Below are 18,161 nucleotides of genomic sequence, written 5' to 3'. Positions count from 1 at the left end.
TCAAACTTTAATTTGGGCTTAAAGAAATAATTGCATATTTGTTTATAATATTGTATGGCTGACATGAAGAAGGGGGCTGGTGGTTTTCTGTATCTTTTCTCCACCCACCAGTCCCAAGTACAGGGCAATAAAAATGGAAAAACAAAAAAAAGAATGCAATTCGATATGTCTGATGTGCTCTAATGTCCCACAATAAATACTGTCCAAACGTTCATACCCCATCCCTTAAGCAAGGTTATGTCACAAATGTGACACACTGGGACATTGGGCTATGACCTCTTGACTTTCAGGTCAGAGGTCAAAGTAGTCACATGAATGCATTTTCTGAAATGTTACATTGATATTTTTCTTGTGATGCGAATCGTCAGATTCAGTTCTCGCTTGCTCATTATTGCAAACTTGCAATTTGAGTCATTTATGCTTTTCTAGAATAAAGCTGAAATCATACTTAGTTACTTTTGATGAAAAGCAAATTGCAAATTTCCAAAAAGCGAGAAAATTAAACCCCCATGAAAAAGTTACTGATCACCTACCACTTGACTAGTCAGAAGTGCTGATGCGCGCCCCAGGAAATGCTGCACAAATGACTGGGTGATGTAAAGGTATAAACAAAGTTTGTGTTCACACCTAAAATATGCCCAGTGACGTTCATGACCCTCTAGTATGATGCAAGAGAGGAAGGCATTTAAAGGAGGATTTCGTGATCCTAGCATCCTCTTTTTATGACATTTTTCAGTAGATATCCACGAAAAAAGCATATTCCCAAAATTACAGTTGATTCCGATTTTGCGTTTGCGAGTTATGCATGATTATGTGTATTACACTGCTCCATAGGCCACTGTTGTAATTTCGTTCTGGTATAGCAGAACAAAATTCAAATTTGACGTTATTTTTGCTAAACGATTAATCTGCGAGAAATATTTGGTAGATAAACATTAAGTAGCCAGAGGTTTCCAATGGTAGAAAAATCTCAACTTTTTAAAAAAAAAGTGGGGGGATGAGGCTATGGATCACAAAATGCCCTTTTAAGTCGTATTTCTCATACATGTCTGCTGAATAGTCATTATCAAATTCCCGGAAACTAACTTTGATTTACCAGTCCGGTCCGACTGCCTGCCTGCCCAGGAAACACTGCCGGCAAGAAGCATGTTGTCTGCGCAGGTAACATAAGCCTTCATAACTCTTCCGAATTTGGCAGACAAAGTCCTAAATTGTTTGTTTAAAGATTGGGGGAAATTTTACTTTTACACACAAAATTTAATGATTTTTCATTAGGCGAAAAAAAAATTTCACCTGGAGGAAAGTAATCTAAATAACAAAACAATTTCTAACAGTTTTTCAACAATTTTATTTTAATATACAAGTTACCTTTATTTTAATTAAAATTGATGAAAAAATACCACTGATTGTGTATCCATTGATTATATATTTTATTTTAATCAAGAAATACTGGTCTATTAAAGCCATATTATAACATTTGCTGTTGAGGACGCCCTCACTGATAAATTCATTTTTTTACACGATTATGTTGTACTTTATTAAACCAACATACCCTGCAAAAATCAAGACTCCAGGTGCCGTAGTTTTGTCAAAATCCGAAATTTTGAATAAAGCGCCGGAACCGGTGTCTTATTATTACGATGGAATTATTAGTTGAACGCATACACGATGTTCATAACACACAGTACGTATATTACGGGCGTATGGGACGGTGATCTACACAACAAAGGGTCGTACCATAACATGACCGAAGGAGTGGTACGTATTGGCGACATACTGCTGGTAGTAAATTCCAATTTTCTTTGCTTTGCCGTAGTTGTTCGCTCAAAAATAAAGGGGATATATCTGACAGTAAAACTAACATTTTATGTCAAAGAATTGCTAATCTATTTTGTATGATAATGTTATAATATTGCTTTAAAGTATACTCTAATTGATATAGAGTGTTGCATTGTGGGATACCATGTTGCAGCGCAGCTGCCGTCAGGAAGTGTTTCCTTGCCAAACAGTCAGGCCGGACTGTTTACTGATAGTGTAAACACCTACTTACTCCAATAAATTTATGGTATAGCTTATGTCATGATTGGATTTGATGTCAAATTCAAATTGTGACTTATTTGTTGTGTAATGGGTCCAAGATATATTGTGTCACGAAAAGTGGACCATTTTAACACCATGCTCAAATTTATCCAACTTTGGTTGTGACGTTAAAGGATGCCCCCTTCATGATGCACAGCCTCATCCTCCCATGTTTCTTTTAAAAAAGCTGAGATATTTTTAAACATAATTTAGCCAAAGTTTCCACTGGTTTAAAAACCAGTGGAAACTTTGGCTAAATTATGTTTGTGTACAAAAAATGTCTTGCAAATTAATTTGTCTAGCAAAAAATATTGTCAACCAACAGTTTATATCATCAAAAGACCAATTTGATATGAATTTGGCCAAAAGTTGGGATTAAAACCATGGCCATTCAGAGCGCTCCTTGTTCTGCCTTGACATCTTTATTTGATGTGCATTGGACTGTTCCAGTAGAAATCCATACACCCCCAATGGGAGCAGGGTTTTCTTTAAGCATTTTGCTGATGGGGTATTTTCAAATTTTTGGACCCTATCAATTGTGACTTTTTCCTCTGAAGGGATCCAAAACATTGCCCAAGGGGTACTTTATAATATTATTTTTGAAGACATTTTTAACAATGTGTGTGTTTTTGAGAGGTGACGGATCTAGAGCAGTCAGAAGGGGGGAGGGGGCTATTTTAGAAGAAAATAATAAAATGTGACATGATCAAGGGAAATGAGTCGGATGTCGCTAATATTGATTTTGAGCTATTGGCAAAGAAAGTGTTAAAATTCTTTTGTTTTATATTGTTTTCAGCGATTTATAAATTGATGTAACTTTGCAAAGAAAGGTCGTATCAACATGGGGTTTTCAGTTTCTGAAAGCTTTAAATGTCTTCTTTAGAACCGTATGTAAAACTCATTTTAGACCAGGGTCGACATGCGACTCATTCCCCTTGGTCATGTCACAAATGTAAAAAATGCCCCCTGAGAAGTAAGAAACTTTTTTTGCAAAATGAAGACCTAATTGAAGCAATATGGTGGACCATTTTAGCACTATTAATGTGTAAAGTTTTAACTTAAAAAAAGTCGAAAATTTGTGAAATGAGCAACCTAGGCGAAATGTCAACCGTGCTAGCATGGTCAACCATGGTCAACCATGGTCAAAACATGGTTGACCATGGTTAACTATGGTCAGCGATGATCAGCCATGGTGGCTTGACCATGGTCAACCATGGTTGCCATGGTCACCATGGTATACCATGGTCGACCATGCTTTAGCATGGCCGAGCATGGTCAGCCATGGTCTTCACCTCACTTGACCATGGTTGACCATGGTCACTTTTAAGTATACCATGGTCAACCATGCTTTATCATGGGTGAGCATGGTCAGCCATGTTCATCACCTCACTTGACCATGGTTGACCATGGTCACTTCAAGTATACCATGGTCAATCATGCTTTAGCATGGGTGAGCATGGTCAGCCATGGTCATCACCTCACCTGACCATGGTCACTTCAAGTATACCATGGTCAACCATGCTTTAGCATGTGTGAGCATGGTCAGCCATGGTCATCACCTCACCTGACCATGGTTGACCATGGCTACTTCAAGTATACCATGGTCAACCATGCTTTAGCATGGCTGAGCATGGTCAGCCATGGTCATCACCTCACCTGACCATGGTTGACCATGGTCACTTTTAAGTATACCATGGTCGACCATGCTTTAGCATGGCTGAGCATTGTCAGCCATGGTCATCACCTCACCTGACCATGGTTGACTCTGGGTAGTGAATGAGAAAAAGCGCCTCTGTTGTTATTAATCGTATTTAATGCATATTTACAACATTGTGACTACATATTTGACACCATAAAATATAAAAACTAGTAATTTGATAAGTTAAAATAAGATTTTTAACGGAATAAATCTAAATAATATGATTATGCAGTTTATTCCGTTAAATATTTACCCTATAATTTTTGACCATGGTTGACCATGGTCACTTTAGATAGACCATGGTTGGCCAGTGTCTCTGGCCGTGGTGCCAGTTTTAAAAAATGGTTGACCATGGTTGACCATGGTCAAAAACATGGTTGACCATGGTCAAAAACATGGTTGACCATGGTCAAAAACATGGTTGGTTGACCATGGTCAAAAACATGGTTGACCATGGTCAAAAACATGGTTGACCATGGTCAAAAACATGGTTGACCATGGTCAAAACCCTGGTTGTTGAACTATGGTTGACAATGGTTCAACCATGGTCAAACATGCTAAGTTTTAACCATGGTTGACCATGGTCACTTTAGATAGACCATGGTCAAAAGGTTAACCATGGTTGACCATGGTCTCTGGCCGTGGTGCCATTTTTCAAAGCATGGTTGACCATGGTTTGACCATGGTCAAAACCCATGGTTGAACCATGGTTGACCATGGTTAACCATAGTTCAACCATGCCTTTTTCGCATAGGAGTCCATGGAGCCTTTCATGGACGGCAAGTTTTCCCTATTACGGTAGGCCTATAAATTGTGTTAAACATAAATTGGCAAATTTCGAAAGCTGAAGTGAAAGTGGCCATTTGTTTATCAACTACGTAGGGGGGGGTGTTCCTCCCTCAGAACTTCGAAAATTTTGCAAAATGAAGACCTAATTGAAGCGATTTGGTGGACCATTTTGGCACTATTACTGTGTAAAATTTAAGATTGAACAGTTGAAAAAGCTGAAAATTTGTGAAATAACGGTCCATGAATCTTTTCGTTGTCATGTTGTCATTATTGTAGGCCTATAAATTGTGTTAAACATAGGGCATAAATTGGCAAATATCGAAAGCAGAAGCGAAAATGGTCACTTGTTTATCCACCACGCATGGGTGTGTCTGAGGGGGGTGTTACCCCATGAGAGGGAAAATTTTGCAAAATTAAAGTCCAATTGAAGCCATTTGGTGCATCATTTAAACAGAAAAAAGGACCTGAACTCAATTTGCAAAATTTCAAACTGACATAATATCTTGAGACTCACAATCACTAAAACATGCATGGATCGATGCTGACAAAATGTGATGGGCCCTGTATATCGGGAGTAGGTCCTAAATGCCAAAAGCGGAGAATAAATGCACAATATTGGGTGTTTCGCTATTCAAATCTTGCAATATTTGAACACGTACATTTTCAATATTTTGTACGCATTGGACTTTGGGACTTTGGATTTGAAGGGGTCCGCAAAGTGCCTGAACGCGTAAATATGTGTGTTTTGTGTGTTAAAGTAAACCCTGAATGGGAGATATGTCCTTAATATCCTACACAGGGAGTGTGAATTTCAAATAGAGTCACCATTCAGGTAACGTCATTTGACATTCACACTCCCTGTGTGGAAGATTAAGGTTATGTCTTCTATAGGGGGTATAAGGATTTCAACTAGAATTGCCCATTTTGGAGCAGACAACCTTGAATGGGTGACTCCATTTGAAATTCACACTCCCTGTGTGGAAGATTAAGGCCATGTCTTCCCTAGGGGGGGGGGTGTATGGATTTCAACTGGAACAGTCCATTAGATAACTATTAAGTCAAATGCGAACTGGTACTTTTTCCTAGTGTAAACGGTGTCTTACATTGACCATAAATATTTGTACCCGACAATAATATACATTTCAGAAATATTTGCATAGTATAGGCTAGTCTGTGCTACATACCGTGTACCTATATTATCCATAGGGAGATAAACTACTGGGAACCACACACTCTTGGAACCATAAAGAGTGCTGCTCGCTCCGCTCGCTATTCGTGAGTAGTCTTTGACAAAGACTAAGTATGGGCCTACTAACCTTAACCACAGTTGATTGATCCTGTTTAACGGAATCCATATTGAGTGGTGCAGCCTTGCCACTGGATTTCCTGCTTACTATTGGCTCAAGGTGCCTTTCACTCCTATATTTAATTACAAAACAAAACAAAACAGGCCATTACATTACATTAACCAACACTTATAAAGCACATTTACCGCTGGATTTAAAGTGCAATAAAAATAAAAACAAAGAAGTAAAAAGAAGAGAAACTAAACATAGGAGATCTGAAACAGATGAGTTTTGAGAGCAGATTTGATGGTTTCAACTGTTGGAGAATTACGGATGTGATTTGGGAGATTATTCCAAGCTCTAGGGCCAGCCACTGAGAAGACCCTGTCTCCAGCACATTTATGTGTCTTAAGGACCTCAAGTTGTGACAAGAACGGGTTTAAAGCCACATTGTAACATTTCCAAAAGAAATAGAATTGTGTTTCTTTCCACAGAAAGTTAGTTTTCACTGTGAGATACATGAAAGTCCCCTGGGTTAAATCCCCATTAATTTTGATATGAACAGACTGGGCAATATAAAGAAAATAGCTACTTTTATACTAGCGCATCCAAACATGACTGATGTCGGTTCTTTTGATGTACCTATACTTCCCGCACACCATGTACGTACAGTGTTCTGAACATCGCGTATGCATTCGACTAATATTTCAATCATTATAATTAAACCTTGTTCAGACGCTTTATTCAAAATCTCAGATTTTGTCAAAACTACAGCACCTACAGTCTTGATTTTGATAGGGTATGTTAGTCTGCTAAGTAACCAGACCTACCTTAATTAAATCGGCTGTATTCCATAGTGGCGTATAGTGATTTTTGGTCATTTTTTGAAAATTGGCACATATGTTTTTAATGATGTTCTCTTTCATTTTTCTAAGTCTCATCAGTCATAATTAGCTAATTAATTAGTAATTAATTAATTAATTAAATGTATGATAGTTACAAAGTGACATTTTTGTATTCCATAGTGGCGTGTCGACCATACGCCACTTTTTATACACATTTTATAATTATGAAATATCGGCAAAATGAAAAACATCGTATGTCATAGTGGCGTCGCAGTGTCGGACCTATACGCCACTATGGAATACTTAACGACGAAAAGTAACGCCATAGGGATTACACAGCGACCGAGGTGGCGTGCACGGTTAACGTAAGGTTAGGGTATTGCGCTTTTGTTCGCTTTTCCATAGTGACGTATAGTTTTATTGTCAGTTTGCCAGCAATAGTATGTATTTATTTCTTTTGAAAAATATATAACAATAAAATCTATTTAGTTTACTACAGAAATTTCACATCATTTACAAAATATAATGAATGTCTGATTTACACAACTCGATTTTAAATTGGCATTTCTTCAAACCCGATTTTCTCGAAAAGTTGTTTATTCATGGCGCCCACTATACGCCACTATGGAATACGGACGACTTAATTATACTGCCGACCCTGAATGCTTCTTTAAATTTTATCTATTATGGATAATAAATGCTCTAAATATGGAACAAAGTAGTTGAAAAGTTTTATTTGAAGTTTAAAAGAAGTAAAAAACATGCATTTTATGCACTATATCACAGTCTTCTAGTTTTTTATCCATGCTTACTGCTGTCCCATTCAAAGTTCAGGAAGACATGTGGGAGCACGTGTGGCCGAGTGGATAAGGCGCCCGACTCATAATACATAGGTTGTGAGTTCGAGCCCCGCTCGTGCCAACGTGTTGTGTCCTTGGGCAAGGCACTTTATCCTCATTGCCTACTTGGGGGATGTGGTTGGGTTGGATTGGATGTTTGTATAGTTGTTTGTTTCAATGTTGCAATATTGGCGCTGATTAAGCTGCTGCCTGCAAATTGCATTGTGTCTGTTTAGGTGTGTTTAATGTACAATTCTAGCAATTTGACCTGCGGGCCACGATTAGAGTTTGAAATAAAACCTTCCTTTTTTAGACCACCCACAGCGTGGAGGTCACATTTCCAGACTTTCTGTCTACAAGCAGTAATGGATGCCACCAGTACTGGCATCAATGAATTTCTTAATAAATTAATAAATTTGGTATTATAGGCTGGTAACAAAGGCAAGTATACGAAAACAATCTCTTGAATATGATGCCTTTAAGGTTAGCAACTATTTTAAACTGTTGTGATTTGGTAGATCAGAGCATCTTGCAAATGGTAGTAAGCTTTGGCAAAAATTGCATTGATCATTTAATACCGAGCATGTAGAATAATTCAATTATCACAGATATACTTTTGTAGGTCCTGTGGTTTTTGAGTTATGCTGTAATTGAGGCTGAAACACTTTTGTAAAACGTACATAACTCATTAACAATAATAAATCAAGCACGTTTTCAAAATATATGATTTGTAAAATGAACTTTTGCAAAAAAACAAAGTGTTATTTTTCAATAATATATTGATTTAAATAATGAAAATCAATTTTTTTTTTGGCTGCTTCGACCAACAATACATTGTGTGCCCTTAATCACCTTGTTCTTGACTGAGTAGACCCAGCAGAGCTTGTCCTACTACCACTACCATCTCTTTCCACTGTATACTTTGACTTAGAACTCTTTCTCCTCTTGGTTGATGTACTTCTACCACTTAAAACATCTTCCTCTCGTTCTTCCGGTATCGTCTCACCAAGCAGCTTGGATATCTCTAGCAATGCTGGTGTAAGAGAGTTGCTCCTGTGTGTCGTGGGTGGTAGTGGTAAGGCAGGGTTCAAGCTCGGGTAGTTGTATGGGGTATAATCAAGCTCTTGTTGTGGTTCTTGAGTGGTTTGAAGCATGCCACCCTGTTTGATAGAGCAAAATTGGGAAAAAAGTGTAATTAGTTCTTATCAGCTGTGCAATTATAAAATTATTAAATGCTCCCCATCTATTAAATGCCCCAATCTTTTTTCAAAGAAAAAGTGACCCAAATGCAGAAAATTTCCATGCCATAGGCTAGCATGTATGCATCGAAATAAATCACATTCTTGATAAAAATGCACTTACAGATCTAATTTGGTAGTATTTTCCGATAATTTGTGGTTCCTGTATGGTCGCTGCCATGTTGAATTTCCAGAATTTGTATGTCGTGAATTCGGGAAGTCATACTTTGCAAGTTTTTTCCTTGAAAATTAACTTCTAATACACGCCCCCTTTTTCAAAAAAGTCTGCGAGCAACACATCTCTGTATACCTTAAGCCTTAGCTTGTCCATCGATCACAAGTTGGGTCGGTCGGTTGCGGAAAAGCATATTTTTAATCTTGTTTTTTCGGGTACCTAAAGTAAAATGTGAAGTTTCGATTAAAGTCCCACCCTCAATTTTAGGAAAATTCCAGAAATTGGATTTTATTTTTGGGATTTGGACTGTCCCTTGACCTAAAGCAAAATGCTAGAATCATTCATGGTTGACTTTGCAAAAAAAAAAAAAATGATATGATTTCAAAATGCCCTGGAAATCATTAGTAGACATTTTGAAATCATTAGTAGACTTCTGGCAACCTCAAAAATATTTTACGGTTATTCAAAATGTTTTAATAACATTTACATGTCGGGTATAAAGATCATGAATATGTTTTTAAAACGTTATTGTAAAATATTTTGTCAACAGTTAAATAACATTCTGTTAGAATGTTTTATGAATGTTATTAAAATGTTTTTATACCCTTTATATAACCTGTTTAAACTTTTTCTGTAAAACGTTGTGTGTTTGCTGGGGACTATGACATAAATACAAATTATAACTTTACATATTGAAGACACCATGAAAGATCCTAGCATTTAGGTCTAGGGATCGACACTCCAAATCCGAAAAATAAAACCTTTTTTCAAAAATAAAGTCTACGGTCTGGACTGTCGAGACGGTTGGTCGGATGAGGACAAGCAAACAACTTATTATTTTTGCCTGATGTACATAAGCACCCTCCCCAGGTTCAAACAAGAAATGCCATTAAAAAAATACACAATTTCCTTACCACATCAGAAATATGCAAGCTATCCATAACATTTGAGAAATCTTCATTCTTGTCAATCAGTCTGTTAAGCAAGCAAACAAACAAACAATGCATTATACTCTATACCCTATTTACTCTAGTCAACACGGGGAGGGGGTGACATTTTTAAAATAGGGGGCATGTTTATTAGAGGTCTTTTTTTACAATAGTAATTCCCGAAAAATAAGTGTAAGCTTAAAAATCATGCCGAAATGACGAACTATGAACTCAATGACTTCTAGTTCACTTCCGGGTTTGTGATGTCATTTTGGGCAATAACTGGTTGTGTGTGGAACATGGTAAGCTTACTTAAGTTATACAAGATAGAAGGGAAATTTCAGAATTTTCAGAAGATTTTGATTAAAAAAATAGTGGGTATTAAACATAACGTTTAAATATTTTTAAAAGTTGCTGCAAAACAGAGTAACATACTGTTACTAAGTGTTGATGTTTATGTAGTGGTTTTTTTGTGTGTAGTATTTTAGTACTGTCACCATTGGGCATTACAATCATGCAAAAAGTAGAAATTCAAGTGAGGGCATTGCTGTGGAGCAAATCACACATTATGGTTTTAACTTATTTTGTCAACAGAGGGCAGCATGACTGAGTTTTTAACAGTGACAAGCTACCTGCCTTGGTCGCTAACACTGACCTCTATGACATTCTGCAAATGGGCTAATCCATTTAAAATCCACACTCCCTGTATGGAAGATTGTGGAAATATCTCCCACAGGGGGAGTATGAATTTCAAATGGAATTAGTACATAATAACATGCAACATTATTTGAAACTCACCCTCCCTCTGTGGAAGATTCGGGTTGAATGTGGAAGACTCAGGTTGAATCTTTCCCAGAGGGTGTATGAAATTCAAATGGAGCTATGTTTATTCCATTTGAAATTCATACCCCTGTGGAAGATCTTTCCAACATATTCCACAGGGGTGGTAAGGATTTTAAATGGCCCAAATGTAACAATATCATCTCATTCCCATCGTTCTACTCCGGGGGCACTCCAACTTTGGAGGTGGCGCGTATGTAGGGCTGTTAAGACCCCTTTTTCAGCATCGCTGTCACCCAAAGACCCCATATTTTTTTTACTTAACACATGTTTTGTCACCCAAGACCCTTATTTTTTCATTTGATCTGTCACCCAAAGACCCTTACTTGTTCAATTTTAACAGCAACTTTCATTTATCAACTGATTTTGTCACTTATTTTGATAAAAAAAAGAAATTTGAAGCCATTTAGAACTAGAAATTCGATTTTCGAGGTTTCTGTTGCGCTGTTTCGCTCTCACCCAAAGATTCCATTTAAAAAAGGTCATGTTCTCACCCAATGACCCCATATTTTTTACATTTTGCTCTCACCGAATGCCAAAAATCATGCTCTCACCCAATGACCCCATATTTTTTACATTTTGCTCTCACCGAATGCCCTTAGTGCTAAACTGCCAGCCCTACACCTATATCCATTTCAAACTGAAGTGCCCCCCCCCCCCCCGGTTCTACTAGTTATCTATTATAACCATTATCTCTCTTGGTTTTCAGCATCCAGCCTAAAGTCTTGGTATAACCATTGAATGCCTCAAAAAAGTTAACCTAATATCAAGACAGGGATCATAGTGTCCGAATTAAGAAAATAAAAGGGGTTGTCCCACGGACAACCAGGTTGTAATTTCTGGTTGTCCACCAAAGTTTTTGGTTGTCCGTAAGCTGCCACAATCTGAAACAAGTACATGTGACCAATAAAGTGGAGTGAGTGTAGTCAATTTATGAACAATTACTCTTAAATATAAAACAATTCATCAGTTGTGTCAGGTTTGAGCAGACTAACATGCTGAAAAAGTGACTTTTGGCTGTAGATCTTTGGTTGTCCACCGGACAACTAGAGCATTATTTTCGGTTGTCTGGTGCATGTTTTGGTTGTCCCAGGCGAACAGACAACCAAAATTTCAAACACTGCAGATTACCAAATGAAGTTGTAGAATCCCACATTATGTGACCTGCTACCAGGAAATGAACGTAAAGTCACAAGTTGGTAGTTTTGAGACATCCTGGCTGCAGAGTTGATGTTCTTTGTTTGCCGTGCACATGTACAAGCCAGTAGTATATATTTTCCTGCAGAACTGACACCTTCTAGTACAGGTTTGACGATCACGTGACAATTCGAATCATCATATCGAAATATCACGTGCTCTGTAAAAATATCAATATCGATATCAATACTATTCGTCAATTCAGCCCCAAACCAAATCGCCCACATGCCAATTCGAAACCCTGTATATTGATGTACAAACAAAGTTGGCCAAATTTAACTATTTCGTGATTTTTCTCCATAACCGTTGTTTTATACCAAATCTGTATATTTAGATGAATTGATGTCTTGCATTCGGTCACAAACCAATTCGTTGTACTTTGTGCAATAACCCTCTATCTTTTAAACCAAATATCCTAAAGAGTTGTATTTGTCGAACTTTTCCTCTGGTCATAAAGAACAAAACAAGTCAGCGTTCGCATATCTGTACATAGCTGCAGTTTGTGGCCCTCACAACACAGGCTTCCGGTGAGCTGCCGGTCCTAGGAAATGGAATATTACTGATAAATATATAAAGATGGCAAAATCAGTAAACCAGTTTAAGTTACAAATAAAGAAAAGTCTAATAAAAAATTACATCTAATATTTAGGCATTATTTAATGACCTCACCCATCCCCCCCATCTCCACTCCAACTATCAATTTCTTGTGTGAACTGTGGAATATCTATATGAAATGTTATAAATATTTATATATTGGTTCTTTCTTTGCATGTTCTTCTCCTCTTTCTTTTTTCTTTTATTTGTTAACTTTGTGTAATTGTATGTTATAACTTAAGGCAGTGTAAGGGGGTGCTCGCTTCAGGCCTTTGGGCCTTTTGAGCATCTCCTCATTCAAATGTTGTGTCTTTTATATATATTTTGTATGTTGATTTGAATGAAAATAAAATGATGATGTATGATGATGATGATGTACATCATTTCCTACAGAGTCGTGAGATATGTCAAACTTTTCCCTTGGTCATAAGGAACAAAAAAAAAGTAAGTGGTCGCATATCTGTAGGATCATTGGTTAATAAGATATAGTCACTTTTTAACCAAATATCCTAGAGAGTCGTGCCATATGTCAAATATTTCCTCTGGTCATAGGGAACAGAAAAGTCAGTGGTCGCATATCTGTAGGATCATTGGTTAATGAGATATAGTCACTTTTTTAATTTTGTGCACTTAACCCTCTACCTTTTTAACCAAATATCCTCGAGTCGTGCCATATGTCGAACTTTTCCTCTGGTCATAAGGGAAAAAAAGGTCAGTGGTCGCATATCTGTAGGATCATCGGTTAATGAGATATAGTCACTTTTTTGTACGCTGTGCACTTAACCCTCTTTTTTTTACTTCTGGATATCGTTTGGAGTCAAATGATTTTTCATTTTAAAGCTTATGATATGTATTCTAAACACGAAATAAAACAAAATTGACCGCGAGCCGACTTTACAGCTGTTTCGTGATGGACGGTCACATATATTCATTAACATATTAAATCGTTTATCCCTTTTGGTCATTATCGAATTGGTTTGTGGCTGACTTAGCTTGGGGCCAAATGTATGAATTGGCATATGGCCAAGTCAACTGTGGACTAATTGGTTTGGCGAATCGACCTGCTTCCATGCTGATAGCAGGAAGTGGTGAAAAATTACGTACTTTTGCAAGGCAAAAAGCAACTTTTCTAGGCATTGTTGACATGGTGCCTTCGCCCAAGAAATTTCCTACTATAAAGACCTAACTTTTGAGATGGTTTGTATGTTTGAAGGTGCAAAATTAACAATAAGCTTAAAATAATTTACCGCCGGGTTTAGCAAGTCATCATCAACGACTTTGACAGATGACGTCAGACACAATCTCTGTCTTGATAATATCGACATGGACTATATAGAGCACATAGTGTGATGGACTGGAAACTTGACGCATCGATCTGAGGACAGCTTTCAAACATAAGTCTTGATAGTAATACGCTGTTTTACTTAGGACCCATTCCATGTCAACTCCAGGGATGTGCACCGCAGCACCTCTTCAATTTTTTTCTTTTTCTGTGTGGTGGTAGATATTGATGAGAAAGTAAAATTCCGAAAATTTGAGCTTCATACTCCATTTTGTTTTCCCTTGGTATCTATTTTTAATTTAGATGGGTCAGCGTAAAAAATGTGTCGCAGCGCGAAAGACGACGTTTGGGGGTCCATAAAGGTATAAGGGGAACCATTTACAACTTTAAAAAGTATGTATTCTGGGGTACTTATTTGTGTAGAATTCAAATCTGGCATCAGAAAACTTGTAACTCCTTTACTTTAAAAGATATAGGGCCCTCAAAATGCAACTTAGTCCATCCAGGACCAACTTTGGGGGTCAAAACTCCAAAAGTAAAAATAATTTTAGTGTCCATTTTTTTGCCAGTCAGAGCCCTTTGGTAGGACATTACTCTTATCCAATATTGAGCCTATTAGAATATTTTTAGCTGAGATATTACCCATGCAAAACCCCAATTGTACATTTTTTGTACATTTTGACCCCCCTGAAAACCAATGTCAGACATTTTGCCCCACCATCAACTTCAGGTATGTTGAAGATATGTCCTCAACATTTCTGGACAACTCGATGGCTTCAACACATTTTTGCATTCTGAGAGTTGTACACATTTTGATTTCGCATGTATAATGACTTTGTACAACTCTATGGACAAACTTCTGATGTGCTTCAAAGCAAGTACCCCAGGATACATAAAAGTTGATGGTTCCTTTATCATTCATTTGTTTTCCATAGACAATTGTTTTGCTATGGGTAATATCATTTTTAATAGATTTGGTTAAATTGATGTACTAAAAAAATGAAATGTACCCCAAGCTCAAGGGCCCTATCTTTTAAAGAACAAATCAATACATACTTTTCAAAGTTGTAAATGGTTCCCTTTATAAAACATCTGGATTTTACTTTCTCATCAGATATCTACCACCACACAGACAAAAAAAATGTGCACATCCCTGAGTTGATATGAAATGGGCCTTAGCTATATCTGGTGGCAGCAGCATTTTCTGTCCATCTGTCTGTATGTCTGCCCGTCATTCTGAGGTTGTGAGTGCAATTTCTTGGAACTGGTAAGGCGAATAGTTATGTGATTTGGTAAAGTGGTGGCAATTAGCGGTTAATTCCATTAATTCATCGTCACAAAAACAGCTAATTTGGTAGCTCATTTGTATAAATATGCATAAATTTATTTTTAGTTTTAACTTCTTTTTTTTAAAATTGAATTAAAAAAAAAAATTTCCCCAAGCCCTTATTGAAATCGCCCTAATTAAATTGATGCATGTCATCATGTCAAGGTGGAAGTATTACAGCCAATGCTCTGCATTGAGAAGTGCGCTACCCGAAAACTGCAAAATTCTAGTTTACTCTTTACTGCTCCCTATTAATAAAAGGCAGGACCTTCTAGTAATAAACCAATCAGATATAGCCTTTTACTTTGGGAAGACAGTATTGACCCACCTTTGAGTCGATGCTTGATGTGTGAGTGACATCTCGTACATTTTTCTCAATCTTTTCTTCTCTTTGGCTCTTTCCCTAGCTCTCATTTGAAAGTCTTCCTTAATAGCTACAACTTCTGGGTCTTCCTTGGGAGGGTCTAAGTCCATATGCAGTGCCAACATTTCAGGAAATTCAACCTGTAAAATTAAAATTTATAATCAATTTTCTAATTATCATTCATAACCTTGTGAATATATGTGACCTGCCCCCAAGAAATGAGCATAAAGTCAAGTTTCAAGACTTTCCAATTGCTGAGTTGCAGCTGTCCTTTGTTTGAATACACCTGTATAGTCAGTGGTATGTCCTTTGTGAATGGGGACAGAATTGAATATGTGACCATCCAGCACAACTGAGCCCTGAAGTCGCCAATCATCATTTTTGAGATATTCAACCAAAATATTCTGCTTGAAATTAGCTTTAAAATGATGTTTATCATGTCTATAGTACTTGACATTTAAGACTAGGGGTCTGTTACCGTCAAGCAACATTTTAATAATGTGGACAAACTCAAAAAAATAGAAATCCTTGATTCTTTTAGCATGGAAAGGGTTTAGGGGGGGCATTTTAAAAATGACATTTAAAAAGTTGCATTTGGCCTGTTGGCATGGTAACGGACAAAACAAATATTAGTCGAAAATTACCAAAATTTACAATTTTCATTTTTGAAAAATGGCAAAGTTTGGTCGAATGCCACAAATATATAAGATGTGATATCATTTTTTAATTTTTTTCTTCAGATAGGGGCATGCTTTGGTAGTCCTTGCAAATGAAGAAAGAGCTTGTCACTCTTTTAAAAGATCCTTTAATTTTAAGTAGAAAAAACACATTTTTGGGCAAAAATTGAAAATGTCATTTTACCCCAACATTGAAGGGGTGTAACTGTAAAGAAGAAGTTGATATTTTGCAATTGTATGGTGGCATAGCTAGAGTGAACCCTTGCTGACAGATATATAGTTTCAAAAAATTGGGGTCTCAACTTCTAAAGAAGTTCTGGCTTTTTAAAAGTACCAAGTTTTTGAAAAAATTTGTATTTTTTAAGGGGAATTTATGGAAAAAAAGACAAGTTTCGCTTAAAAGGATTGTGTTTAAATAACCGTAATGAAATAATTATTGAATATATTTCTATTGATGAAAAGATTAAGTGACTTCTTAAATTTGAGTCTCAGTTTTAAATGGTACAAACAAGCTATATTATACATACAGGCCTTTTAAGCATGTTAAGCAGATTAGACAGATCGCAGCGCTATTCAAATACAGATAGAGGGCAGCGCTTGGATGACAGGTTGCTTTTAGCATCAGACAGCTAGCTACCCAGTACAAACAACAGAGTTCACCAACTTTACGAGAACACCAATCAGGGGCTGTGCAATAATGATAAGCCCTGTAGGAAGGGTAAATATGGGGGGTGTCCAAGAATTTTTGGCAACCCCCAAAAAGGGAGGAGAAATTTTTGGCAGGTCAAATGAACCTATACCATGGTTCCTAGCCGTCGCAGAGGAGCTCATAGGGTAGTGTCAATAATTATACCGGTAAACGACATCTGATTTGCCCAGGTTTTTGTAAGTTTGCCACTGCTTTTAGCATCAGACAGCTATATAGATACCCGGTACAAACAACAGAGTTCACCAACTCTACGAGAACACCAATCAGGGGCTAGATTATTTAGAGTACAAGATGACAAACTTAGCAGTGTCAGCATCAAAACTCTCACAGACATCTGTCAGGCACTGTTCATGATCTCATTAGAAAATCCCACACATGAGCGACTCCGTTTATAATTCTAACAACAATCTACACAAAGTAAAGACTTGAGCATCACTTTATGATGGGTTGGCAATGGCTTCACCATGTCCACATTTAACTTTTTTTAAAAATGTGACATTGCATTTTAACTAGAGCGATAACCGCACCATAGCTGAACCATGTGGCTTCGGCAGTATATTGTGGTAGGCCTATATACCACTGTCATCATTGCATTTAAATTTCAGCTCAATTGAAGCATTTTGAAAACTTGACATTTGACCCCTTTATTGCCCCCTTAATGACCTTAAATGAATTTCAAAATATTTTAAACATGTTTAGAATGTCATAAGGATCATTATGTTTAAATTTCAGCTCAATCGAGCATTTTGGAAAACTTGACCTTTGACCCCTTTATGGCCCCTTTATGACCTTAAATGAATCTTAAAATGTTTTTAAAATGTTTAGAATGTCATAAGGATCATTGCATATAAATTTCAGCTCAATTGGAGCATTTTGAAAAACTTGACCTTTGACCCCTTTATGACCCCTTAATGACCTTAAATGAATTTTAAAATATTTTTAAATGTTTACAATGTCATAAGGATCATTGCATTTAAATTTGAGCTCAATCGTAGCATTTTCGGTTAAAATGACCTTTTTGACCCCTGTGACCCCAGGATGACCTCTGACGTTTGGAAATATTTTTATTATATTCTTTATGTTTTCCTCTTTCATATGACACCACTCATGGGGTCATACCTTCGTGGCATTTAGAGATATGTCCATTTCAGACCAAATGGTTAGTCAGTAAGCTAGTAAGTAAGCTAGTAAGTAAGCTAGTAACATACACTCATATAGGCTGATACCATTTCATGGTTCAGCAAAAACAATAATTCAAGTGCATTGTCCAGTCCCTCATGTTTTTATAAACA

At 37.0% G+C, this 18,161-nt stretch overlaps 1 protein-coding gene across 2 annotated transcripts in view; it reads right to left on the bottom strand.

The window, feature by feature from the left end:
• LOC140140887 (uncharacterized) overlaps positions 1–18,161 on the bottom strand; it is a 70,747-nt gene that overhangs the window by 10,496 nt on the left and 42,090 nt on the right. For both annotated transcript variants that reach the window (XM_072162638.1, XM_072162639.1), the window contains 4 exons: positions 15,448–15,623; positions 9,865–9,925; positions 8,390–8,697; positions 5,884–5,986 (listed from right to left, as the gene is read on the bottom strand). In XM_072162638.1, the coding sequence (XP_072018739.1) occupies positions 5,884–5,986; positions 8,390–8,697; positions 9,865–9,925; positions 15,448–15,623 (648 nt within the window). The remainder of the gene's footprint in view (positions 1–5,883; positions 5,987–8,389; positions 8,698–9,864; positions 9,926–15,447; positions 15,624–18,161) is intronic.

This window comes from Amphiura filiformis, chromosome 19 (assembly GCF_039555335.1).
Source record: "Amphiura filiformis chromosome 19, Afil_fr2py, whole genome shotgun sequence".
Lineage (NCBI taxonomy): Eukaryota > Metazoa > Echinodermata > Ophiuroidea > Amphilepidida > Amphiuridae > Amphiura > Amphiura filiformis.
The sequence above is the reverse complement of the archived record's forward strand: the minus strand, read 5'-3'. Positions and strand labels throughout refer to the sequence as shown.